Genomic DNA, 27,669 nt, shown 5'->3' with positions numbered 1-27,669 from the left:
ATACATATATAATTAAGACAGTTAAATAAATACATTATCATTAAGCATCACCTTTAATTCCTTTAGTAAAGAGATTGGTTCTTTATCAGAAAGAAAACAAATATAATTAATAGCTGATCATGTAATCTAAACCCTGACAGTGATTACATTTTTTCCAGAAAGAACTGAATTATTTTTCAGCTTATTATAAGTAAAAATTTCTAAAATGTTTTTTACACACAGTGGTTGCTTAAGTGCAATGCATTAACAGCACTTTTAAAGTATGTCAATAAAATAATGTTGCATAAAAACCACTAGTATGGTTTATTTTGGAGCTGGCTGCAAACTCATTTTAGGTTAGAATATTTCTAGAACTGTTTAATTTTTCTGTTCCAATACAAAATGAAAACTCCCTATTATTTCTGATAATCATAATGAAAGCCAAAGAAGCTAACAGCTTGTTTTGATTCTTCTCCTGGACCGACATTTTACACATATGATGCAATGAGCTCATCAGCCTAATAGAGATGCGTTTTGGTAAGCAAACCCATAAGGTCAGTCTTAACCACTGTCTTTTCCATAATACTTCAGAACCACTACAGTTCGATTTAAACAAACACATGAGTTTTTGATTCAAAATGAATGGCAGGGTCATCATTGGGTACAGTGCTTTGGGCTCCTCTTTCACAGGGAACTATGCAATACCACAACTCTGGTAACTCAAGTGATACTACAGTATATAGACAGAACGTTTTCTCTGATTTTCATTTTCTGTAAGAATTTTTTATGGATGGTAAAACAATCAGATTTTTTTTTTTGAAACCTGGCAGGATCTAATTAATAACTTTTTAGAATAAGCATTTATATTAGGAGAAAGGATTCTATTCCCTCTTTTCTACTCTTAAAGTTTTACTCTGGCTGTTGGCCTTCCTCTCTTTCTCAAGGGTGAGGGTTTAATTGATATTAGTTTTGTCAAGTTTGATTCATTTGTATGGAACGCTACTTGCTTTTAATAAATTCAATAAAAAAGAAAATTGGACAAATACTGTATAGTTTTCCCTTTTACAAAATTAATATAAACAATACACATTGTTTTTGTAGAATAGAGTACCTCATAGTAATTTGCATTATTATAAAAACAACAAATACACAACAAAGTAACACAATAAACAATTGATGAAAATATTTAGAGAAGACAAGAAGTATATTTCCCTTTTAACTCATGTGAGATTTCCCTTCATTGAATTTTTAAAGCCGGGCACTTACTGGGACAGGGCTCCGCTTCACAACGCTGGGTCTCTCTCCCGCTGCCTTCACAGTCCTTGCCTCCGAGCTGTGGAACAGGAGAATTGCACAGACGTATGCGTGTAATGATGCCTTCACCACAGGTGACAGAGCACGGAGACCATGGGGACCAGTGACTCCAACCTCCATCCTGTCGAACTGTATTTAAATAACAAGGAGATACTTATGACAATATCAATAGAAGGACATGTAAGAGTCTTTTGAGGTACAATGCCAAGACAAAGACAGTGGGGAAAGCCTAAATATTGTTCTAACAGGTGGAGATCAAAGAAGCAGGCGCATAGAAAAATCATTATGATTGTTACAGGCAAAACAAAATCAATTCAAGTAGTGGTGTCATGTGGTTTCTACACCTGTTGGGGCAGTCAGTCATACTGGTTACTCAACGTGAGGCTAATATTTTCTAATTATACCTTAAATTATAGGATTTAAGCAGTGCGTGAAATACCCTTTGGTAATCACGGTGGATTGTTAGCTAATTGCTGAAATCTTACTCTGGTTCTATGGAATATTGTGTAATGACCCGGCAGTCAGCGCTGGCGGCATGGTGCATTGTGGGTAATTCTGTAACGTTCACTGTTTGCGCTGGGCAAGCAAGGCAGTCGATTTCCTTTTGTATTGGGAATGTATATGTGTATTGTGTTGCAGTTGCTTGGGGGGTTTGGGACATTTGTAGCCCAAGTATAATAAGTGTAACAGTTACCATCAATGAGAAAGATGTCTTCAGAAATGACCTTGGCAATGGCCTTGCAATATGTTGAGCTTTGTTTCTGACTATCTGCTCTAATAAAGAGATACAAAAGGACAGAGCTGTGTGTTGCTAGATTTCATCTATGCAATTATTACGGAGACACTCGGAGTCGTGCGGTGTATGGGACACGAGTGCTCGCCTACTTAATGAGCTGGGTACAGCTGCGTGCATGACGCTGGCATTCCGCTAGCCAATAGCTTGGGGGAAGTGCACGGCAGAGTTCGGCTCCGAAAACTTCAATACTCAACCACGGGTTGCTACAATATAGTAGATCTCTCATATCCATGAATTCAGTTTCTGTGGTTTCAGTTATTTGGAAATTTCCGAGGCCCAAAAATATTCAATGAACTATTCCAGAAACAAATGATTGTTTCATTGCATCTGCAAAAAACACAGCATGCTCCGGCAGTGCATTGGGGGGGGACAGGGTTTGCCTATTTGTTTGATGTCATTTCCGCCGCATTGAAACATTACATACACTATAAACCAGCCTTTAGCATCTACCATAATTGCTTTCTGCTGTTTCCACAGTTTCACAGTATTGTTGTGAAAATAACCTTTAATTTTGCTTAATAATGACCTCAAAGAACCAAAGTATATGTAGGAGATGCAGGCAGTTTTTTAATTCCTAAGAAAAGCAGTGAACAGCTTCCAACCAGTGAAAACAATGAAGAACAGATACGTTGGTGAGTACCCACAATAGGCTAAGATATTAAAAAAAAATATATATATAAAAATGTAATGGAAAAATGTGTTTAAAGTCTATGTGTGTGTTCAAGATATTTTTCATTGTTGCACTGTCCCTTGAGGGTTAAGCTAAATTATCAGAATTCTGTTCATTCAAGAAAAAAAGAAAGAGAGAGAGAGACAGTGAGTACAAGTATAATAATGCACAATACATTTTGTTATTATTTAATTTTAGTAATGTCTTATTGCACTTAAACTTTATCATAAGAATGTATGTAAATGAAAAATGACTGGTATACAGAATAGGGTTTGCTATGTAGGTCTTGGAACATATCACCAAGGGATACAGAGGTTCTACCATACAATATATCTCCTACAAAGAGTGTTATTATTAGAATCTACATATCTTAAGTAAATAATTCACATTATCCATAGATACTCACTTTTCAGACAAAAGTCACATTACCTTGCACTTTTTACCATCAAGTGGAAGTTCCACTTTTTGCTACAAAAACACACTTAGATGTTGTGTGTTAAAGGTCACAGCAGCTTCACCCTAATTCTTTTCCTACAGCTTATGGCTGATTAATTATACACCAAAGGCTTTCCAGCATACTCCTACTGGCTAATGGGATTTGTATGCCTATCAGTAAATGCTGCCAAAAGTTCATCACAATAATGGGCTTGTCCTCATACAGACAGAACATCCTTAAAAAAACTTTGCCACAGTCACTCAATTGCTGCTTTATGATAATACAAACTTCATCTTGTCCCAATTGCTTAATGTTTAACTTTTAGGCAAACATCCTCTTCTCAAATGCTTTTTGAGAATTCATGTCATGTGACCATTTCATGTAGCTACACCCACTCAGTTGTACGAGAGTGTTCACCACTCCAACTCAATACTTTTCTGTGCTTTTGATTGGCTAATAAAAAGGGCATTAAGTCGATTCAGGACATGCAGAAGTGTTAACCCTCAGGGCTCTTTTAGAATAAGCCATGTGGCACTGACTGATAACCTAGAACAGATTCTGACTGTCAGTAATTTATAAATTTAAATGTTGTTTTATTTTGAAAATCAGATTAATTTCTGAAAAACACAACACTAAACATAAATGAAAATAATCGTGCTGTAATTATTTGATAAAATTATTCACTTTAAGTAAGTTTATGATTGTAATTTTTTGTAGGTGATGGCCTAACACCCATAGTGTACAAAAGGCAACTGATTACTCAAACTTTAGCACAATGAACTTCCTATTAATTATAGTTAGCTTCAAACTAAGTAGGCCCTACTTTTAGATTTTGTTTTGGTTTATTGAACTCCTTTCTGCCTTCAACTACTGATTTCTCTCTTGGCATTGGATTTTGGTTGCCTGCTCTTTTGTCTCTTTTTGTTATGTCCCCAGCTTGAACTCTCACTACAGTTCTTGTCTCATGTCAATCATCTACTGGCTGTATGCTCATTTCTTAGTATAAGCCTCGGAATTGGTGTCATTCATAACACTAAGAATTCATTGCTGGTATGCAATATTTTCCATCAGTGTTTGAAAAAAGAGTGCCATGTTAAATTTGTCATAGCAATTTTCGATCTATTGTCATAGGGAGTATTTTGCAAGCTTCTTTCTGAATATTCAAGTGGCCAGGGAATGGGTGGTATTGTTCAGTGCAAGAGCATTTTTAAAAGTTGAAAATAAGTTTTTACTTTTTAACTACCATGTAGTGCTTAGAATCCCATTGCTAGTTTCTTCATATTTTTGTTACAAGTTACAAAAACAATCCTGCATGACATTCAGAAATGAATTATACAAATCTGCCTCATGCATAAGGATGATTAATAAGAGGAACTGTTCAATCAGTACCACAGTTACAATTTAATCATTTGCTAGTTGAGACTTCTCAAATATTGGCTTAGTTAAGAAAAAAAAAAAAGATTAAGATAAAAACGTCATATTTCAATCAGTCACACATGTGCTATCAAATGCAACAGTTAAGCCACCAATGGTACAATTGACTCATAGGATGTCACAAAGGTATCAGTACTCCTTGTTAGGCCCTGATATTATTATTATTATTTTTATGTTATTTTTATTTAAACAGCACACATTCAAATCTCCTCAAAATGCTAAAACTAGACCTTCTTCTCTCTTCATGGTCAAATGAAAAATTAAAAATATAGTTATTGGTTCAAGAGAAACTTTATGTGTGGATAAGCAGACGAGTAGATGGACATGGTGATGACATGAGCTTGTTTTTGTTTGTTTGTTTTACCATGCCTATTTAAAAGAAGGAAAACAGTAGTTGTTACTAGTATTTTATTCTTCACTTATGGGTGGCGCTGGTAGGTGGTGCCAATACAACTGGGCAATCAGGACTGGAGCATATGGTCTTCCTTCATCTTAATCTTTCTTAAGTCCTTAGGTAATTTTTGTTAATTTCTACATGAAAGTATTTCCATAAAGGAAACAAAATCCAAACCTTTACATCCTGCAGTTTACCCAGAATCTACCTTTAGAAGAATTCTGGCACTGAAACAAATCTCTATTATGGTCGGTGTGCTGCAAGCCAGCTGGCTCTAACACTCTTAAACTTGTGCACGAATAGGTGAGGTAGAGCAGTCTAATTAAAAAAGAATGTCCGCAAGGGGAATACTCTAGGAACAAAAAGCACTATGAGCAATTTACTTTCAGATAGTTTCCTTATTTTTGTACTTCTGTATAAACAGGTTTTGTGCAGAATTCAAATCAGAGATAAACAGGATTTACAACTGCAGTATGGTCCTTGGCAAGGTTTACTCAGGCCTCTTGCTCTTTCAAATCCAAAACAAGATCTGCTATGTTTTTCAGCTCTTATCCCAAATGGCAAAGAAATAAGCCAGTAGTTGTACAGTCTACACTCAGCAAATCCCTTTGCATGGAAGCCTTTATTACACAATGTATTGTAGCTGCCCATAAAACTATAAAGTTAGCTACTAGCAGCCACTATGGATCTTGCCCCATACTGTTGTTGCTTTTAATAAGCCCTTTTTGTTTCTTCTCCAACTGGCTGGTCTCATTATAGATTTTCCCAGTTGTATCAGTTGATAAAACATGGCAGAGGATGTGAAAACTATTTCATATTTTCCCTTTTCGAAAAAAACAATTTACATGATTTCATTCTAGATATGCACAGTGTTAAAATGGGGTGAATGTTTGGCTTTAAACTCTTTTATTTCTTGAAATTCTGAACTGCTTTGTGTTTTAACTACTGCTGTCAAGGCAACACTAAGTCACATCAAAACAACTTGCTTTTTTCCCATGTGTTGCTACCCTCCATCCCGCCAATTTATTTCTGTTATATCAAACAGAAGTGACCTAGAAGCTATTGCTCCCCATCATTGTTTTTAGAATATCACACTTGGTTGCTCCAACTGAAATCCATTAGATGTCCTGAAAGCATTGTGACCCACTGATAACTTTTCTCACTTTTCATATACTGTATAATGGCTTGTAGGCCCACTATAATGGCTTGTTGCACTCCACAACTGTTGTTCCACACCAAGTGCAAAGAAACAACAACTTAAAGGTGTATTTATATAGGATGATATAGTGTCCACTCTCACGCATTTATATTTAGGGAACATCATCATCGATACCATTTTAAGCAAAGAGGTGGCACTGCCACTGATCACCTCTCCTTAATTACCCACAATTCCAGTGCTTGGCCATCGGGAGACCAGTCACCCAGTCCCACTTCTGGCAAGAAGCTTCAACACTTCCAGGTGGCTGACACAAAAGCCACAGGAAGTTGGTTATTCTGTGGGCAAGCTGTTGTTGAAGAAGGCAGAGCAATCTCAATGAACCTTTGGTTTGCTTTTGACCTGGAGTCGCTTATTACCCATGTGTACTTAAATGGGGTGACCAACTGGTACCTCAAATGTTTTTGGTGACTAAAGCTTTTTCCTTTTACACCTCACACAACATTAAATTTTTATGTATTTTCCTATATTTAAACATCTCTCCTAGAACTGTGACTTTTGCTTGGTTAGGGAGAGCCTGTGTACCTCATTGATCTTTATGCTATTGTTGCTTGGACAATCCCTATGAATCCTTTATGAAGTCTGGAGTCTAGCCCTGGGATGATATTCAGTGAAGCTCCTATTGGCCAAATGACTCTTGGAGCATGGTTAGCCATGGTCTCAAAAATCTGCATCCAATCATCATTTATGCTTACCACCCACAAGGCAAGGAGTGAGAGTCAAATGAAAACTCAGTTAGATGATAGGCAAGAGGTGGACACAGGCATGGTAATTGCATGACAATAGAAAATGGCTCTTGGGAGTTGGAATGTAACTCCTCTGGTGGGGAAGGAGCTGATATTATGTACAGGGGTTAAAAAATAAAGGCTAGATATTAGCTGGATAGTTAGACCTTTGCCTATGCACCTTATTGAATTTGGAACCAAACTTCTCAATCTAGGATGGTCTCTTTCGTCCTCTAGAATTGTCTCAAGTGGGTGTGTGAATACTTATAAGCATGACTGGGTTCTGTACAATTAGAATTAGGAAAACAGAAATGCCTCGATGCAATTATTAAATTCAGAGAGAAAAACTGAGTTTTGTTTGTGAGTATGCACTGAAGAACTATTCAGAGTGTTTGGCCTTTTAGAGACGGCAAATTCAGTGTTTGTAAAGCTACCCTCCACAGCTTACTAGGAGATGTCAATTCTGACCTGCGAAATGACACAGAACCTGGAGAGGTGTGACTTGGAGGAAAGGCCCACCTGATCTAAATCTAAACGGTGAATTGTTGTGGCAGTTCTAGGTCAGTCATGAACTGTCCTTGTTGAGTACCATGTTCAAAAACAACGTCCCTCATACAGTAAGTGTACCTATAGTGTCAAAGTATCTTGGTCTAAAAGTAAATTATAACCTTTTTAGTTGTGTCTTCTGATCTGAGATCATATGTTCTGGACACTCAGGTAATAAGGGCTGCTGAATGGTCAATGATCACCACTTAGTAGTGAGCTGGCTCCGTATGATCTCCAGATTTGACAGAGATGTAGTCATAGACCAAACACGGGAGATACTTCCCAATCTGTTCTCAGCAGTGGTTGGGAAACAATGACTTCAGCTGAAGAAATTGTTGAGAGGTGAAAGGAACATTTTGAAGAACTTCTAAACATGGCAGATAATTTATTCCATGTATCTATTGCTCTGTGTATGAAGAACAACTTTCAACATTTGTGCAAAATCAGGACTTAACAAATTTCCAACCATTTCCTCCTGCTCTTGTTTTTATAGGCATCAGGCACATGTTCCAATACAGAAAATCTACTAGACGATAACTCCACCAGCCTAGTCATTTTTTTATGCTGGTCAAAAAGTTCTTGTCTTCTTTTATCCTGTCCCTGGCCATGCTGTTCAATTAGATGAAGCTCATCGACACACTGTTGCATGGCCCTTATTAGAACTAAAATATACTCAAGTGTTTTACAAAAGACTGACACTGACAGTTATCTTGGTCAAAACATCCAAGAGAACAGAAGTAGTCAGATGCCCACTTTAACTGAATTGCTGCACTCAGCAAGGGGAATTCACATATTATCAGTCTATCTAGCAAACCTTTATACAAGAATCAATAAATATATTCACTGTAATGAAATGTCCAGCCTTTGCATTTTCTTATTTAGTCAGTCCAATGGAAATCATGTGATCTTTCTTGGCATACCTTAGAATACAGACATCACTGTGTCATTGTATTGTTTTGTTGTCATTGCATAAGTCTGTATGAAGAGACAATGTTACACGTATATTGAAAAACACTGTAATTCATGAAAGGATTCCTCTCTAGCACCCACTACACCTAGGCTACACTATTGTGTCTCTATAATGCTAGCTAAGCTACAACATGTATCAGAAATGAGAAAATGGATGTATAAACAACTAGTCAAGAATAATAATCTCTAAAAATTAATATTAACATAGAACTTACTGCGGCTGTCACATTTTCCAAGGCTGCATTTTCTTGTTTGGATGGAAGGTCCATCACAAGGATTGCTCGTTACATCACATGACCTTCCTCTCTGTTGCGTACCAGTACCACAGGTCACTGTGCATTCAGTCCATTCTGCCCATGGTGACCAGCCATCTTCACTGTCCTTGGCTTTAAAGAAAAAGAACTAAAATTTACTTAGAGGTGAGGGTGTGGATTATTTTACATTAAGATGCCCCTGTTATTTTCAACATTCTTCATCATTTGGGTTCATGCGCAGCTGAATCTGTTATTTGCTGCTGAACAGTACTGTTTCAAATTATAAAACAATACAATTAATTGTTGTCTTATGCACAAAATATTGTTAATATACAATACTGAGTAAATTAACTAATAATATATAGAGTAGCCTTTATCTAAACCCGTTAATCTTACCTATTTCCTTAGAAACATAAGGGAACTCTAGTTTGTGCCTTGTGCTGCCATAAATAACTTGTTCTTATTTAAATGATTTAAACATGATATTTATAAAAGTTCTAGCCAAACGAAATAGAGGGCTTTCATGAATTTCATTCATTTCCATGTGTTCATATTATTCCAAAAACATGAACAGCTACATTAAAAATAACTAGAAACAAGTGTGTAGGGACAGATGAGAGAAACCCAAACCTTCCTAGGTAATAAAACCTTAAAATACTGATCTTTTAATTAACATTTTAGGAAAATTTATTGGATTAGGAAATCTGAGATGATAATAAAAACAACCAAGTCTCCTATTATTTCCAGATTTTTCACTATTTGCTTGCCTAAGCGCTTATGCTTCCATAGTATATTTCCAGGTATTTGCTAAATGTGATGCTAAGTAAATATAAAATGTCTTTAGTGTTGTACAGTACATACAGTATGTTTGATTTACAATATATGGTAAAATAATGATAGTACTACCAATAAAATAGTTAGAACTTGATTAGTCAATGCCATTTTCTGCATCAGAGTAGGAAAAAATATAAGCTTGGACCAAGACTTAAAATATTTATACTTGCAGCAAAACATCAACATCATTTTTAACTATAGTATTTGCATTTTACACAGGCAACACTGAGCATAACATATCCTGTACCGTGCGGTGAGCTCCTAACCAAACCGTCTTCATTCACTTGTATTAGAAGCACAATTTGTGCTTATCTGCACATTATTACAGTCAACTACACATACAGAAATGGAAATAACAAGAAAGGAAAAATAAATAAATATTATGTGGTGGCACATTGGATCCAGTGTCCTGATTTTGAATCTCTCTGTGATAAGTCTGCACCTTACCCACATGTCTGTTTGGGTTTTCTCCCAAATCCTGCTATTTAGCTTAAGGAGAAATTCCAAATAAACTCAATGTCAGTAGGTTTAGGTTTGTTTGAGTGAGACGTACACAAAACTGGTTGTTCCTGCCTTGCTGGAGTCCCCCAAAATGCTGAGCTGGGTTAACATGGTTTGAGAATTTTATACGTATTTGTTTGTGTTACAAATAATAATTTATCCTTCAGCTACGCAACTTATTGTATGATGGTCAATAACATCTCATGTAGCCAAGGTATAGAGTGGAAATCTACACTTCTTTGTTATTGATAATGTTAAAGCACTAATTCGAGCACAGTTACACTGTGTGTTACTATTGTATCTTTAAATTAAATAAATAACAGTCTTGTGCTGTATCAATTATCATGATACTTATGTTTGCTTTTCCTTTTTAAACTAAGAATAAACGGTATTGGCACTGCTAGCTTTTCATCTGTTCCATATTGACTTGGAATGGAGTAATCAGTCAAATGTTCATCTGAAATTGAAATAACAGTTTAAGATACATGAAACATGCAATAAATGAAAACACTTGAATGCAATTAAATTATTCATCTTACGTAAGCAAACTGGGCAGCATTCGCCTTCAATAAAGGATGGATTAGCACATGACACAGCTGGGCAAGTGATTTGATGGCAAACGATTTTAGATTCCTATTCAGAAACAGCAAAAGAAAATATAAATTATTCAATCAACATAAACAACATTAATATTATCAAAATTAAATAAATATCCATCCCTTCAAATCATAAACATATGTTTTGAAAATATATTTGTTTGAAATCTCAGTTGAAAGATATACAAGAAAACAAGCAATCTTCTGATTACTTTAGTCATCATGTTCATTTTTAAATATCAGCATTTAACATTAGCCAGACTCTGTATGCCTTACTGTATATAATTGTCAAAAAAAGAAATCCTTTATAAAATTATTTTTATATAAAGAAAAAATGTATAAAAACCACCAGTTCATGTTCACCTTGCAGGTACACTTGGTACAGCTGTCCACAGTCCATTCTTCATTTTTTTCAAATAGTCGACCGTCTTGCCAGCACATACCTTCATTTGTCCGATTTTCATACAACTTCATCATGTTCTGCAAGAGTATATTTTCTTCTGACTGGAAAACAAATACACAGATACAACTGCATGAAGGTTACCAACTGATCTCACTCAGTGATGGTCAAACTTTACAAGAAAGTTGTGATTAAATGAATGATGTGTATAGGGACAAATTAACAATTCTCTGCACCTCTGTTCAAAATATGGACCCTATCTTAGGGCACCAATGTAACAGATTTACATCTGACTATTGGTAAGACTTTGGGAGTATACCATATCTTAACTCTTTCAGGGCTAATTATTTTTTCATTTTTCTCCCAGGTCTGAATATTGTTCCCCAAAACTAACTAACATTAAACATTAGCTTTCTAAGATCATCTGTAACACGGCTTACATACTTACTACATACCTGTTTGTCTAACCATTTATATTCTGAAAGGAACTTCCCAGAAAGGAGACAGCTACCTGCCTTTAGTTTCTGATTTCCAGGTCACTTGCATCAAAATCGGAGTTTGATAAGTCCGTCTGACATAGCAATAATATGTATAAAGCAAAAAAAAATTAATAATGCCCAAAGAGTATTTTGCTTTGCACAATCGCTTTGCTTTTTTGTTCGACATCAGTGCCATTCTAGATGTTGTTCACTCTACGCTCCTCATACACACACACACACACACACAGGGATTCGATGTCAAGTCAATGAGTCTAACAGTCCTCCTAGCAAAGGTGGCCTACCGTATCGTGATGGTGAGTTTTGTCGACGTCTACAGCTGATTATTACCCTCTACCTCTGGATGTTAACTAAAGTCAACATCCAACCTCAAGCCCTGCTGTTGACAAAAGTTCACATTAGCCCTAAAAGAGTTAATATGATATGATTTTAAACACAGAAAAAAAGAAAAAAATTATAAGAAAATTGTAAGAAAAATTACAATTGTATTGTATTCGGAAATTGTAAGACTGAGTGTGGCTTGTAATGGAGTCAAAACTGATGATCTCTGGAGGGTTGAGCCTTTTGTGCATGATGTGCATGGTTACTAGGTCGGGTCAGGTTGGGGAGCATTGCCGCACCCACCACATGATCAAATTGCTCGGGATTCTAGTTGGCAATTCCCTAGGCAGACAAGTGGTCCAGTCCCATCCTCCTGAAATGACCATCTATCTGCCGTAGCTAGGTGTTACGTGGGAGTCCCCTTGGCCTGGTCCAGCTGCTTGGGTCCTCAACAATGAGGATCCTGGTTACCCACAACCCTAAATTTGAAAAGGCTACTTCAAAATTTGGATTGGCAAAATAAATAAATAGACATAAAAATGTAACTGAACTTAATACATGAAGAAACAATTTGTATCCATTCAAAACTGGATTACACAGGTTTAAGAATATTAAGAGAGGTCATCAGTTTTCAGAAAAAATGTATTCACATACAAAATGGTACAAAACTGGTCCTTCAGACAATATTTGTATGGCAGGAACTCACCATGGATGGTACATCAGTTCATAACAATATATACACACTTGGTTTAGCATATCCACTGCAGCTAATATTATGTCTTCGGACTAAATGAGAAAACATAACACCCAGAAGAAAACTCAGGCCAGTACTGTCACAAAACAAGACAACTTGAGGTACTGCTCTGCTATAAGCACACGTTAGGTAGCAACGTGAACTTGACTTTTGTACAGCTCAAGGTTCAATGGAATATCTTTCTGTATCATTGTATGAACATTTTTACTGTCCTAAAAACAAACAGTATAAAGTTTACTGTTGCACTGTGTGATTTGTACCGAGCTATTGGTAACCTGTTGTTAGTCTATGTAATCAATGTATCCTCTTAGAGACTTCTATCATTTAAATGCATATGGTACACTAACAATGATTACCAATGAAAGGACAAAGATACATTTTCTTCTTCAGATTTTAAACTTAAGCAAAGATTGTGTGTTGTTGTCCGATTTTAATTTTATTGGACTGCATGTACAGAATTTAACAACTGGAAATGTTTCAAGATGATTGCTTAACCATTACTGCTTGCAGACCATTTCAATTTCTTTGACAGTGTGAGAGGGCCACATGCGGAGGAAAAAATGTATCAGATAATAGAGTCAAGATGTCAGTCATAACAGACATTGGCATAAAAACAATAATAAAAAATATAACAACATTGGTTTAACTTTGTTAACCACCTGCGTCCACTGCTGTGTTTTATTGAATCTCTGTAAAACATTAAATGACTATTGGTGCCGAAAATGTCTGAAATCTGCAGCAGGTAAGTGAGTACAAAACATTCACAAACCATTAATTTAATTTAAACATCTTGTGAGGGGGCTTCAAACAGAGAAAGTTCTGTGGTAATTTCCATTTCTCTTTATGATGGGGAAGGGGAGTTTGTAGGAGATACTTAGATAAAGTGGATTCACAAAGTATTCAGACCTATCCAGTTCCAACATGCTTTATTATGTTGTAGATTTAATTTTAAATGGACAAATTTGATATTCATGCCCATCAATCTGCACTTAATAACCCATAATGACAAAGTAAAAGCATGTTTTCAGAAAAATTTTTAAAAAATTTTAAAAATCGGAAACTGAAATCTTGAATTCACGTAGGTACTCAGGCCTACTGCTGTGGTGCAACAAAGGGTGGTCAGGTGCATCCTCTTTACTTTAATTATTCCTGAGATGTGTCTGGAACCTGATTGGAGTCCACCTGTCGCAAAATGAATTGACTGGACATCATTTAGAAAGATGCACACCTGTGTATAGAAGGTCCCACAAGTCATACTGCATGTGAAGGCAAAAAGCCAGCTATTAAGTCCAAGGATCTCTCTGTAGACCTCCATGATTAAATTATGGTAATGCATAGACCATAAAACCATTTCTAAAGCTTTGAGTGTTCCCAGGAGCACAGTGAGCTCAATAATTGTAAGATGGAAGAAGTTTTGAACCATCAGGAAACTTCCTAGAGTTGCCAGGGCGGCCAAACTAAATAACCAGGCAACCTGAACGCGGAAGATGACTAAGAACCAAATGGTCACTCTAACAGATCTTCAGACGTTCTCTGCTGAGATGGGAGAATCTATCAAATGTATGACCATCTCATCAGCATTGCATCAATCAGGCATTTATGATACAGCTGCAGGATGGAAGCCACTTTTGAGTAAAAGGCATATGACAGTATTTAAAGGACTCAGAGTGTGAAGAAAAAGATTTCCAGTCTGATGAGACAAAAACTAAACTCTCTGAGCAGAACTCCAAACAAAATTTCTTGAAAAACCAGGCATTGCTTATCTGCCTAATGCTATTCCTATGGTGAAATATACTGGTGGCAGTATCTTGTGTTGCTTCTCAGTGACAGGAACAGGGAGACTGGTTAGAATTGAGGGAATGATGAATGCAGCTAAATACAGAGAGGTCCTTGAAGAAAGCGTGATCCAGAGAGCACACAACCTCAGACTGGGACAACAGTTCAACTTTCAGCACAATAAGGACCCAAACACATAGTCAAGACAACTCTGGAGCAGCTTTGGGATACGTCTCTGACTGCCCTTGAGTGGCCCAGACTTAAACCCCACAGAACATCTGCGGAGAGACCCGAAGATGGAAGTTTATGGAGGTTACTCATCCATTCCAACAGAACTTGAGAGGATCTGCCAGGAAGAATAGGTTAATCTACCCAAATCCAGGTGTGCAAGCTTATAGAAACTTACCCAAGAAGACTTGAGGATGTACACAGGCATCTACAAAGTACTACATTAAGGGTCTAAATACTTGATTTTAAATAAATTTGCAAATCTTTTTGAAAACATTTTCACTTTGTCATTATGATTTATTGAGTGTGGACTGATGCAGATAAATAACAAATGTATCCATTTACAATTAAATCTACAACGCAATAAAATGTGCAGAAACTTAAGGGATCTGAATACTTTCTGAATCTACTGTATATTTATAGACATTACAGAAGACTCCAGATAATGCTATAACCAATAAGCCTAAATGAGGATGAATGGATTGTGGTATCAATGAAGGTACTAGCAATATTCAGTTCAGAAGACAGTCTGGCATCTGAGTCGGAACAGTATTTCAAGTCTGTAATAAAGTCTTTACATTCCACATTTCCATTCTTTTATGTCTACCAGGATTTCTACTACTCCCACAGTTACCTGCTCATACAATACACTGTAATACCATATTGAAATTCTTACAATTACTGTATAGCACCAGGAGTACATTCAGAGTGACTTGCTGACGGTCAAAAGTGAACCAGCAGCGAGACTTGACCTTCTTGGTTTGTAGCTAAATTTTATGCCCACTATCTATGAAAAGTAATGAAATGGTTACGGGCTTAATGAGCAAAAAACAGCTCAAGATAAGAACCTTACAGGTCTGCTTTCTTTGGGTCGATCTGCTCTTTTCTACTAACATATTTATGTGTGTAAGGTTTTTGTCTCACCTTATCATGAACAGCCTTGGTGAGCATTCTCTGTTAAAGATATAATGGTGGTCCCACACAGCATTTGCTTACATAATAGGTAGCAAAACAAGACGAATGACAAGGTAACTGAAATCAAATCTAAATGACAAGGGATCCCTGAGCATGACCAAACCCTGCCATCCATCAATATCTCCACATTCTGAACCCACAAAGTCAGAATACAAAACAATTCATTGAAAATAAGTAGGCATTGACAGTGAAGAAGAAGAAGCAGTCAGCATTTTCTGAACCTGTCAGAGAGTCATAGGACACACTGACAGGATTCCAGGATTCGGGATAGCAGCCAGACATATACACACTTGCATACCAATTTAAGAGTTACTAAAACCACTAGCTGCATGTCTTTGGACTGTGGGAGTAAACCAGAGAACCCAAGTGAACATAAGTGTCATAAACAGTAAGAAAACAGTCCACAATCATGTCACTGTGATTTGTATTTTTAATGACTGAAACAAAATGCTGTATATTCTCTATTGATGATGTCTTACTGAATTACTTACGTAATTCAAAATTAGTCCTACTTTATGTATATGTGCAACCAGGGTTAATTTCTGCTTTGTATCAGATGCTGCTGAGATAGGCTATGGTCACTATAACCCGAAATTTGACTAAGTGTGTTTGAAAATTCTCTTCTGTTATGTTAAAAAGAGTTTAAAGCAACCGTTTGTTTGCCACAAACAGTAAAAGCTGAAGATAAAGTTTGAGATTAATAAGTTTTTAGATCGCATGTTCCAGTTCACAGACACAGCAATGAGAAATGTATTTTGTCATAAGTAAATTCTTAGGCTTTAGGCACTGGCTGTAAATGGTAGCCCACCAACTGTTTGAATTTTCTAGTAATAGATAAGGCATTTGAATTGTATAGCTACTGTATACCAGTTCAACTGATAAGAACAATTTATGGCTCTAATTTTCAGATGATAAATGAGGACTATCTATGCAAAGGCTCTGTAGGAAATGAAGACTGATTAAATTGATAAAATGCACAGTTATTTAAAGACTAAATTGTCATTTTGTGTTTTTAATTACAAGTCTAAACCTTGATGCAGGGCTAATCATTTTCTTTGGTTTTAGTTTAACTTACTGTACACTCATACTTACCAATTTCTGCAATCGATCAAACAAACTGCTGACCATGTTCCTCATTCCTGTCAGCTCTTGAAACATGCTGCCAAACTCCTCACAGGAGCGATCACAGAAATTCACGCCCTTCTCAGGCTTGTGCTCAATGACATTAGTGGTTATGGCAGGTCTGACAATCTCCGGTAAGTCAGGGCTGTCAATTACTATGCCTTCTGTTTTCACTTCTGCTGAAAAAATAAAGAAAGTTAGTTTTAGGGTGGGACTTTGCCATGGAGTTGCTTGGCGACACTACAGCTCTGTAACAAATAGTAAAATAAGTTCTCTTCAAAACAGCTTTTGAAAATGAAGACTTACTCATCATAGCTGATTTAAAATCAGATCAGCCAAATGAAACAGTATGTCTCCTAAGAGACCAAACAGCGGCTTATTAATATAAAACACTGCAAATGCAGTCAGCCAGATGCAATGATTTACAATCAAGTGCCTTTCTTTGACAGCCACTGGACTCCCAGTTGTCTCCTTGATAGAGTGACTTCATTTATACAAGTAGTTTGTGTTTTTGCAAAGCTAAAATGTTGCCTATTTAAACTGGCACAGTATTTTAGTGTAAAGAAAATGGAAAGATGTCATTTGCGGAAGTCTGTCTAATTGCAAACATTTCATTTCTAAAGTGGCTAACCATCTGGAGAAAAGCAGGAGGGAATACTGCTCCGATGGTGTACAAATTGTAAAGATTAAATAATAATAATAATAACAATAGTAATAACAATTAAGAAAGTCAGAAATATGAAGAGATAATTCTTTAAAGGTTTTTTTGCCAAAATAACAGTTGGCTCTATGAGAATGTCTAGACAGACTTTACATTTAATGCCTATAGCAGGGATTTTATGATACTATAGTGTGATGGAAACAATCTCTTTTTGCTTTCTTTGCAATTATGCCATCCGTTTATTATTCCACTGTTGCTAAACAACAAAGAAACTACAATGCAGCTAATTGCTGGTATAAATTAAAGCAACTGTCGATTACAGTGATATGCTGGTCTCGGAGGGAGCATTTGTCAACATATTCACCACAGCAAGAACTTCCCCAAATCATGTCCAAAACTTGGATTCCAACCTTATGGCCCTTTTTGGCATGCAACCAGTTAAAATGGCTTAACCCCAAAGGAAACAGCTTACTGGGCCATACTTTCCCAGACATCTGCAAGATGATCACCTCCTCATTGTTTTAACAACATTGACCGGCATGTGTTTTTGTAATCCAAAACCACTGTGAGAAAAACAAGATGGCTGGGGTGATAATTTTCATGAACACATTTGCAGAGGTCTGCAGGAAAAACAGGTCACTGCAATTTAAATTTGCAATTGCAGCCGTGCAACTCGGGCGGCAGGGTAGGGTAGTAGTTGGAGGGCCACAGAAAATTGTCAGTAATATGTTAGGTTTTCATTTTTTATTTCCACAGCCCAAATGGATATACGTTACATTAGGTTGCTTGACAACTCGGTGTCATGTAGGTTCAGGCCTGGACTGGCACCCACCTCAAGTTTTGCTCTTCCCTTGCACTAGAGTCTGACAGGATAGGCTCCTGTGATTTCAATAAATGCATGGACAACTGCCATTATACTGCTAAAATGAAAAGAATGGATGGTAGCTACTTTATGTACGGTATATTCGGTTAACATTATAATGGAATGATATAGTATTTTATAGTTGTGAGCGCATAATGTCAGAGGTTTTAATATTTATTTGAAGACTGCAAGGCAGCCAATTCTGAGGGCTACCTAGATGGGTTTTATACAGGATATCTGAATACTCTAATGTTTCTACACAAGACATCTTGTATACTTTAATATTAGTTTGCCTATGTATTGTACATTTTTACAACGTGAAGCAGATGAAACTACATTTAGGAGCAGTGTATAAAACAAAATTGGCCAAGCTTTTATCATTTTTTTTATTCTCTTGGGGTTTGAGCAAGAACAATGAGAAGTCAGGCAAAATGTCACCTTGTATTGGTGAAATGACCAGGTTACAGTATTCAAGCTTTCGAGGTAGCTTAGGTCCCTTCTTCAGGCAACTTCTAATACAGAGGTTAGAGCTCCCTGTGTTTATATAGACACTAGGACAGAGACAGCATTGGAAAACATTTAAGTGGATCATCTTCAATGTAGATTTCTCCAAGCCAAGATTATTTTGGCAGGAGAGGAGAGTCAAGATATAGTCAAGATCTGTCTAACAAAGTCTTTTTAAATTTCTGATGAGTTTTTCCATACACATTGGATTTGTAGTCAGGTTGTCTGGGTCAGTCAGAGAGATGTAAACAATCATCATATCTGGTCATACAATGCTTGTCTCTATTTAAACCATGTTGTAATGTGTTAAATTCTAGCATCAGTTTAACTTCCCATTCCTTTCCCTCTTTGCTGTGTCCTGAAGCTGCCCATAAGCACTGTGACTTTAAAATCCTTCTCACAGTGTCCATTGCTGCTGGAGTGAGCTGCTACAGGAACATCCCTATTGTCAGGCTTAATGTGAAACCTGTGTAAATTCATTCTCTGGCAGAGTGTTTGTCCAGATTCTACCACACAGAGTGCAGTGTTGGGACATTTTAAACACATGATTAGTTAGACCACATTAGATGATCTGCAGGAAAATGATCCCTTTATACAATGTTCTTGTCGGCAGTGTGGTATGACTACATAATCTGTAATATTAATGCGAGCAAACATTTAACATCTTTGCTGTAGGCAGGGAGAATTACCATTATCTGCTGGCTCACTCAGGGAGCTTCGGACAACTAGTTGCTGCAGGTTTGGTGGTTGTCTGTATGCCAAGAGCGGAGGTTCTGGGAATACATCTCTCAGCGTGTCATCATTATTTAGTATTGGCTAACGTTCTTTTATAATTTGTAGAAGTACTTCAAGAAGTGGGTTGCAATTGACAACAAGGGAGACGCAGTTCTTGTTGTGTTTGTTTTTATATTTCTGAATGTTGTCCTGGTGTTTGGCAGTACCTCCTCTGATTTGCATGTCTGTTGTTTTGGATGTTTGTCTAATAAAATCTGGTCTAAGCTCCTATATTTGTTTATCCCGGTCTCTCGAGTCTGAGCAAATATGATTGTAACATATTGCTTGGGTGAAAATGATGGAAACTATCACTTCTCAGGTATGTCCGTCTGTCTGTTGGCTTGTGAAAAACAGAGGTCACAAGGGTGTTAACTTTCAGGTGAACGAACAAAACCTGAATGTAGCACCAGTCTGATGTACAGCACGCTCTTCACTTTGGGACTATTAGGGCCCAGCAATTAACCTAACATTCATGTGTTCAGAATGTGGATGGAAATTGGAGTGTCGACCATACATGGAATATGTGCAAATGACACATTGATATGGATGGGCAGAGGTGTTTTGCCGAGCTGTCCAGCCTTTTCTTTGGCCTTGCATCTGATTTCATGACAAATAAAGCTGTTTGTACTTCCTTAACAAATGTGATATTGCCAGAATGACAGCTGCCAAGAAACACATTGTATCATCACACAAGATTAAAAAAGAAAGGCAATCAAGCAGATGTAATGAAACAGTTTTGTATAAACACTTCATCAGACATTAAGTATTTAAATATTCATATAAAAAACATGTTTAATATTTTAATTACAATATAGAATAGATGGTTCGCATTTCACCAAAGGAAAGTGTGTCATTTACTTATTGTTTACTAAATAAAAATAAAGAAGGTCCCATACTCTCTTGGCACAGATACACACACACACCTTCATCAATTTTCCAATCTACTTAATTACATTCAGGACCATGGAGGGTTACAGCCAATTCCAACACCACTGTATTCAAGGAAAAGATCCAACACTAGACTAGGCGCCAACACGTTAAAAAACACACACTCACGATTTTCTGCATTCAGTAAATTTGTTTCCATCTTGCTGGAAGGACTGCCATTTTCAACATCAAGGCTAGAAATAAACCCCTCATCAGAATTTCTGTCTAAAGGATAATGTGAATGTGACTATTGTTTATGCCAGATGTACTTTTGCTCACCTTGCTTTGTGTTTATTGAAGCCACCTTGTCTCTTTTTCCTTCTACTCTAGTTTCAGTGTTCTGCAGGTGATAGATGAACTTTCTCTAACAAACTTAGAACTATTTATATTATTTTAAGTACTCACCACAAACATATCAGAGCTTCTACACGACATACTGTAATGTAACCTAAAATACTCAAACCTACTTAATCCAGTCCGGGGTTGGGAAGCGCCTTTGGCAACACCATGTCACTTTGAATTGGTGTATGATAGTCTAGGGTCCAATGTAAACATGAAGAGCACTTCATGCACCAGTCTACTAGGGGATCGAGGAACAGAACATACCATATGTGAGGCTGTGGTTGGGCTATTTTTATCTGTCTTTTAAATGTAATTCATAAATACCTTTTAAGTTAGTGCTCATGCTATTCACACATTTCACAATTTGTTATGCATTATTTCTAAAACCCTAATAGTTTCCTTAATAAGTAAAATAATAAAAATGAAAATCATTGGCCGACTTTTAACAGTGATTCTTGCCCAAATTATCTTTTCCCTAAATTGTTAATGCCCAGATGTAAAACAGCTTAGGAGCAGAGATTTTTTTAAGAAAACCTTTGATCTGGTTTATTAATTTTTTTTACATAACTGTTTATTTAGAGACTTTGCATGCTTCAGGAGCTTTTATTTACAAATTGGCAAATGCGGTTTTTCAGCTCAGTGGTAAATGCTAAGAGTCAAATTTCATTCATTTAAATTAGAGTCTTTAAAAGTTCTTTCATGGTGACAGATCTGCTCAGGATTACACACACAAGTGAACTGCTAATTATGTCTTTCATCTACTACAATAAAGGCTGGCTTACCGTCATTCAGCAGAGCAGGAAACCATTAATATCTTGCTTAGAAGAGTTATGATTTTGAGAAGGAACAGCATGATTACACAGTGCTGCATAAACCTTGACATGTACAGCTGTGGATAATGGGCAGTTATCAGTTCAGTGCTTACTTTTTCCTGAATTGTGTTTCTCTATTTGTATGGAGATGCAAGGAACAATCCTATTAGTACAGTGCTACTTAAAAGTATGTGAACTTTTCATGTCTTATAAAGTAAATATACAAATATTTCAAATGATTATTCAATTAAGATAACTCAAGTAATAGACACACATCCACAGTATAGTTTTTATTTAACAGACTGTTAATAAACCCTGTGAACCTTTGAATTCAGTAATTGTTGGCACATCCACTGGTAACTTTGACAGCAACCAAATCTCCCTCTCACATATGCCTTTAGGAATTTTGGCAGTTTCTTCTGTACTATTGTCAGTTGCTCTAAAATTGTTAGCTGTTTTGCACATTCTATCCACAAGTCTGCCATGGCATCACTTTTTGAGTAAGAACTGCTCTTTGACTTGACCGATTCAAAACACAAAACTTCATCCTCTATATGCATTCTTTGGTAGGTTTACAGGCTGATTGAAATCCTGAACCATTTTTAACTTATCTTTGACTCATTGTTAATATTTTGGCATGATTCACAATTCATTGGTTAGGAAAAAATGAAAATCCCACAACCATGATTAAAACAGGTAAAAAATTTGGTAACACTTTAGATACTGCAAAAATACATCTATGATGAATATACTGTTGGTCTTAATAACGTTTATAATGCATTAGTAAAGCGGTGATTCATCTCAGTGCCATGTGGATTAAGAGCCTTTGGTATGCTGGTAAATTTCTTGTGAATATGAAAGATTCACATCTTATACTGAAGTATGCAATATCATGAGAAACTCTCACTTAAGTCACCTTTGACCATTCCAGATTTAGTAGGCCACATTGCAGAGTTGAATAAGCACTTTATTGATGCTTTGTCAGATTTATTGAGACCAAACAATGACTTTATTAAGTCTTGTGACATAACATTGTTTGAGTCATACATGGATTATTGCAATACCTAAACTAAAGTATAACCCAAAATTCTTCTAAAACACAGAGTCATGCATTATTTCTTAATATAATAAGAGCCGCAGTTTTTCTCAAAAATGAACCAACTTGTAAGAGATGCTTCCAAGCCCCTGCTTCCTTGGAGTACATATTTTGCTGAAAATCTTACCAAGATAAAAATTCCACGTATTTTACCAATTGCTTTAGCATTTTAATAACCCATAATTCTTTTCTCAGTTGTATTTGAGCCACTGCCTCATGGGACATTAATGCCTAAAGAACTCAGTATTGTGATAAATTAGTGTATACAATGCTAGCATATCATCTATCAACTGGCAGCATGTTAACCCACCTACTATAACAGAAAGCAAACTGAATTCATACTTTACATTTGAAAAAACTAAATTCACAATTCAAGGAATAACTAATTTTACAGAACATTTGAAGCTTTTACCAGTATTGAGTGTTATACTCGACTAACTGAACACGCTGAATTGTTGCTATTTTAGAATGATTACTTCTGATTCACTTCTTTCAGCTTTGCTCCCTCTTGGTGGAAACAGAAAGAGGTATATGGGTATGAATGGTAGATTTAAAAGGTAACATTGTTTGCCTTATTGTCAGGTAATATGGATTTTGTAAGGAAACCATTAAGTCCGTAAAAAAAAATAAAAATCTGGAAGTCATTCACAGTACAGCCCCAGGCTCTTTAAGCCAACCAATATGAGTTTTCTCATTCTATGGGAAAATATTGAAGCATGTCCACTTGCAGGTACAGTCACAATAGTTGCAAATATTCTTCATTTGTACACAAATATGTAAGAGTGCAGACTAATTCATTTGTAGCATATTTTGCTATTCATTTAAAATCTTCTGCACACAGCGATGCACTTTATATTATTTTTGATGCTGTCTGAGGTCTCTGTAGATTGTGGCCTAGTATGCTACATTAACATATGTAGATAAATAGTAGTGTTCTGACAGCTGTTTCACTATCTCCAACAGTGCATCAGGAAATCTTATGTGTTGAATTTATAGACTACTTAAATGAGTCATGAAAGAGATTAAAACAAACTCTTATTTAATGATACAATAAAAAAATTAAATGTATACTTAACTATCATTTCATTTTGTGGATTCATTTTTAATAAAGCCCCGCAGTGGGCTGGTGCCCTGCCCGGGGTTTGCTTCCTGCCTTGCGCCCTGTGTTGGCTGGGATTGGCTCCAGCAGACCCCCGTGACCCTGTAGTTAGGATGCTATGGGTTGGATAATGGGTGGATGGATTTTTAATAAACAATTACCTATTTGCGACTAGTAACAAGCAATGGGCTGTTATTATATAAGATTGTCTTGAAAATATATATTGCATTTCGTCAGATTTCATACCAAATATTAAAGAGGAGAAGAAAAATGTATTCATTTTCATTTGCTGCAGCTGTACAGGGAAATATCGTGTACAGTGAAAAAACACTTGAAGTATGAGTTTCTGTGTAATTCATTTATGTAGAATTTACTGGTACCTGAAACAGCTTACAAATGAAAACCATTAATTAATAATTTAATATGTTATTAAGAGCAAGCTTTCTACTTTGCAAAATATTTATTTATATTTTTTCTTACTGAATTTTGATAGGACTTACATCAATCTACATTAAGGCTATTATTCACATGTAAATTCAATCTGTACTGTCTACTTCTGTTACAGAGAAAACACTTCATTATTCTTCACTAGCTTGCTCATACTCCACTTTTAATAAGTATCATTCCCACTCTGATTAAAGATTTCCTAATCCATTATTTGTTCCTCCAATACTAAACCTTTTCAATAAAATATACAACTTTGTGGATTTTTGCTGTTTCTCCAGTTTCTAAATCTGAGTGGTTACATTTAAGTTCACTTCAATTAAATCTTAAATTTGTGGACTAACAAACATTATGTCAGCTGGGTAACAGTGATAGTGGATGTCAGAATACTAGATACATTTCCTAATGTGAATCATCGTTCTTCTATTCTAGGCAGCAGCAAGAAGAATGCCAAACAGGCTGACCAAAATGATTCCATATACTCCCATTACTCTCTCATTACTCTGCTTGCATATGAGTCACACAGATCATTAAATGAATGTATTTAGGCATAACTTTTTTTTCATATAAAAATCCTGCAGGAGCTTAGTACTTCAGGCTGACTTGTTACATCCACTGCTAGGAGAGCGGATAGTAATTGTGCTTTCAGTGAAGACGTCTGATTGTAGGAGAAATATTACAGAGAATTAAATCGTGACTTTCTCAATCATATATATGGCTTTGAGACTGATGGGTACAGTTCTCTTATTACATTAGTATTAGTTTTTAATGTTGATATTGTTTAACTAATCTTAGTTGTGCATTTCTAAATAAAACCATATATTTACAATATTAAATGACAAATGTGACACATGTTTCTACTATAAATGACTTCCTGGTTCACCTCGATTGGTGATACAGTAGCACACAGTGCCTTGATGTAACTTCATATCTACCATTGCCCTGGTGTTAAATATCAGCTTCAAGTTATAACATTTTTTTTTTCACAATGCACACAAGATATAAAATACAAGTTATTGAAGTCACATGCAGTGTGTATTTTGCCTTTTGGTTTTAACTTGCATTATTTTCTTTATCTTTAGAGGAAATGATCTAGTTACACTTCTGAAAGAGGCATTAGCACTTACCAGGTGCATTTACATCACAGCCTTTGTTGCGAAGAATGTCATCTATTGAGGTGTCAAAAATAAAGCGCACATTCTGCAGTAAACCCTAGAGGAGATATTAAGACGTAAGTTAATGGCTCACAAAAAGTGTAAAACTGCATATCACGATACAAGAAAGCTTTTGAATTACAAAAAAAAATTGTGTCAAAGTACAAATATATTTTAGTGATGCACTTCTGGCTCAGACGTTTTTATGTTGCAGTAAATGAATAAACATTTAGTATTGCTGTGTTATGATGTTTGTAGTTTAGATGTTAACTCTTTAACATGCAGCTTAATAGGAGAGTTTAATTTTAAGAAACTCTAGTCTTTGATATCAATCAAAGGATGATAGTATTGCATTCTACACAGAAGGCTATAATAACAGAGAAATATGACCATTAAAACAAAACATTCATTTTATCAAAGAACCCAATGCCTTGGAATTTCACATAATGAAACATGCAGAAAAATATATTTGGCTTCAAATTAGTAGGGCATATAATTAATCCATGCTTTTTCAGTTTGAGGTTTGAAGGGAGCCAAAGCTAATCCATGCACCATGAATCACAAGGTAGTAGCCAACCCCAGATGGGATGGCAGTCTATCACAGTGCATAATTTTACAAACCAACACAGCCCCAAGCATTGGGTCAACTCCAAATCACCCTGAATGTATATATTTTGGACGTGTGAGAAAAATGGAATACCTGGAAAAAGCCAGTGTGAACACAAGGGCAACATGCCAAGCTAGGATCTGATCTCATGTCCCCAGAGTTAGTTGCACTAACTACTGCGCCACTGAGCAGCAAAGGGAAAGTAAAGCCATTCTAGAAGAATACCTTCTCATTGAAAAGGTTTTAGAAAATGTATTAAAGTACCTAAAAGAATACACTGTCTTAGTAAAGTGGCTGTAGTTCATTTATAAAAAGGTTCCATTTACTGTTTTTTGTCTTCAGTTTCTCCCTTATAACAAAAATAGGTATATGCTAAACAACTTGCAAAACACTGGGGTATACAAAATCAACTAATGCCATTCAACTAATTCTTTTACCTTACCCTAAAGTGATCTTCCCGATATGCTCCTTTAGCGACATACATTCGGCTGCCAATGCCTGACTTTAGATGCTCATAAAAGGGCTCATCCAATATGATGCTGTCAATGAGGCTGCAGCCAACATAGAAATTGGCATTCTCTCCTTGCACCTGAATCGTTATGTTCTTCCAGTGGGAGTCAGAAAGGTCCACATATTCAAAAGATATCACATTTTGAGAGCCTTCCACCCAATATACCATGTCCAAGGTGTTTGCCCTGCCATTAGACACTATCTCAAACTGCCGCTGACTGGCGTCTGGGCCCTCCATGAATATAAGAGTGCCTCGAGAGCCCTTGTCCTGCCGCAAAGTGGCCGTAAGGACAAAGCCCTCATTGTTCTGGATCAGCTTGAGAATCTGATTGAGAGTCTTCTGCTCTACTGGAGGTATGTGGTCAAATCGAATGAAGCGATAGGCAGGAGAAAGAAGGTCTGGACCCCGGAAAAGTTTGGCTCCCAGTGTCTTGCGATTGATATTACTGATTTCAAACAGGTCAAATTCAAATTCTTCTTCTAAGTCACCATCTACAAGAGGAGAACGCTGATCAGTTCAAATAATATTTTACTTCCTTATTACAGCAAGAAATAGTAAAGTAACAAACTGAACCTGACACTCTTCATCCATCCATCTATTTGTCCCCTCACTACTTAATCCAATTCAATGTTAGAAATAAGAGGAAAAGTAAATCATTTGAAAGAATGCAAATATTTGCTTTTAAAGTGATATCTGATGATATATCGAATACATTAGTTCATTTTTATTTCTGAAGCAGGACACAGTTTTCCAAGAGCATGGCTATATATTTAAAGGAACATCTTACTCTGCAAGCAAAACATTTCTGTGAGAGTTGCTCAAATGTAACGGCTCAAATTCTTTTCCAACAACTTTTCTGGCAATCTACATTCGACCATCAAGAATACAAATATTCAATTGTGGGCTTATCTAAAACAATTAAAAAGATGTGCTTCATTAAACCCCACTCATCTTCTTTATCATATACCGTGCCATATTCATGGAAGAATTGTATTACCTTGTGCTTGTACAAAACCACAAAAACATATGTGAATTAACAGCAATAGCAGTCTACTCCAGCGAACCATCACTCCTTAAACAAAAAACAAACAAAAAAAAACTTGATTCAACTAATAAATACACACGTTTAAAAACAGATA

The 27,669-nt window shown here is 36.3% G+C and overlaps 1 protein-coding gene across 3 annotated transcripts in view; it reads right to left on the bottom strand.

The window, feature by feature from the left end:
• Positions 1 to 27,669, bottom strand: part of thbs2a (thrombospondin 2a) — a 73,517-nt gene that overhangs the window by 45,004 nt on the left and 844 nt on the right. For 2 of the 3 annotated variants that reach the window (XM_039737781.1, XM_039737783.1), the window contains exons 2-9: positions 27,528 to 27,602; positions 26,462 to 27,021; positions 25,386 to 25,470; positions 16,708 to 16,916; positions 11,028 to 11,168; positions 10,608 to 10,701; positions 8,695 to 8,865; positions 1,246 to 1,422 (exon numbers count right to left, since the gene is read on the bottom strand). In XM_039737781.1, coding sequence (XP_039593715.1) covers positions 1,246 to 1,422; positions 8,695 to 8,865; positions 10,608 to 10,701; positions 11,028 to 11,168; positions 16,708 to 16,916; positions 25,386 to 25,470; positions 26,462 to 27,021; positions 27,528 to 27,597 — 1,507 coding nt within the window. In that variant the 5' untranslated portion in view covers positions 27,598 to 27,602. The remainder of the gene's footprint in view (positions 1 to 1,245; positions 1,423 to 8,694; positions 8,866 to 10,607; positions 10,702 to 11,027; positions 11,169 to 16,707; positions 16,917 to 25,385; positions 25,471 to 26,461; positions 27,022 to 27,527; positions 27,603 to 27,669) is intronic. The other variant, XM_039737782.1, reaches the window with a different exon arrangement.

Source organism: Polypterus senegalus, chromosome 16 (assembly GCF_016835505.1).
Source record: "Polypterus senegalus isolate Bchr_013 chromosome 16, ASM1683550v1, whole genome shotgun sequence".
Lineage (NCBI taxonomy): Eukaryota > Metazoa > Chordata > Cladistia > Polypteriformes > Polypteridae > Polypterus > Polypterus senegalus.
This window is presented reverse-complemented; position numbering and strand designations above follow the sequence as displayed.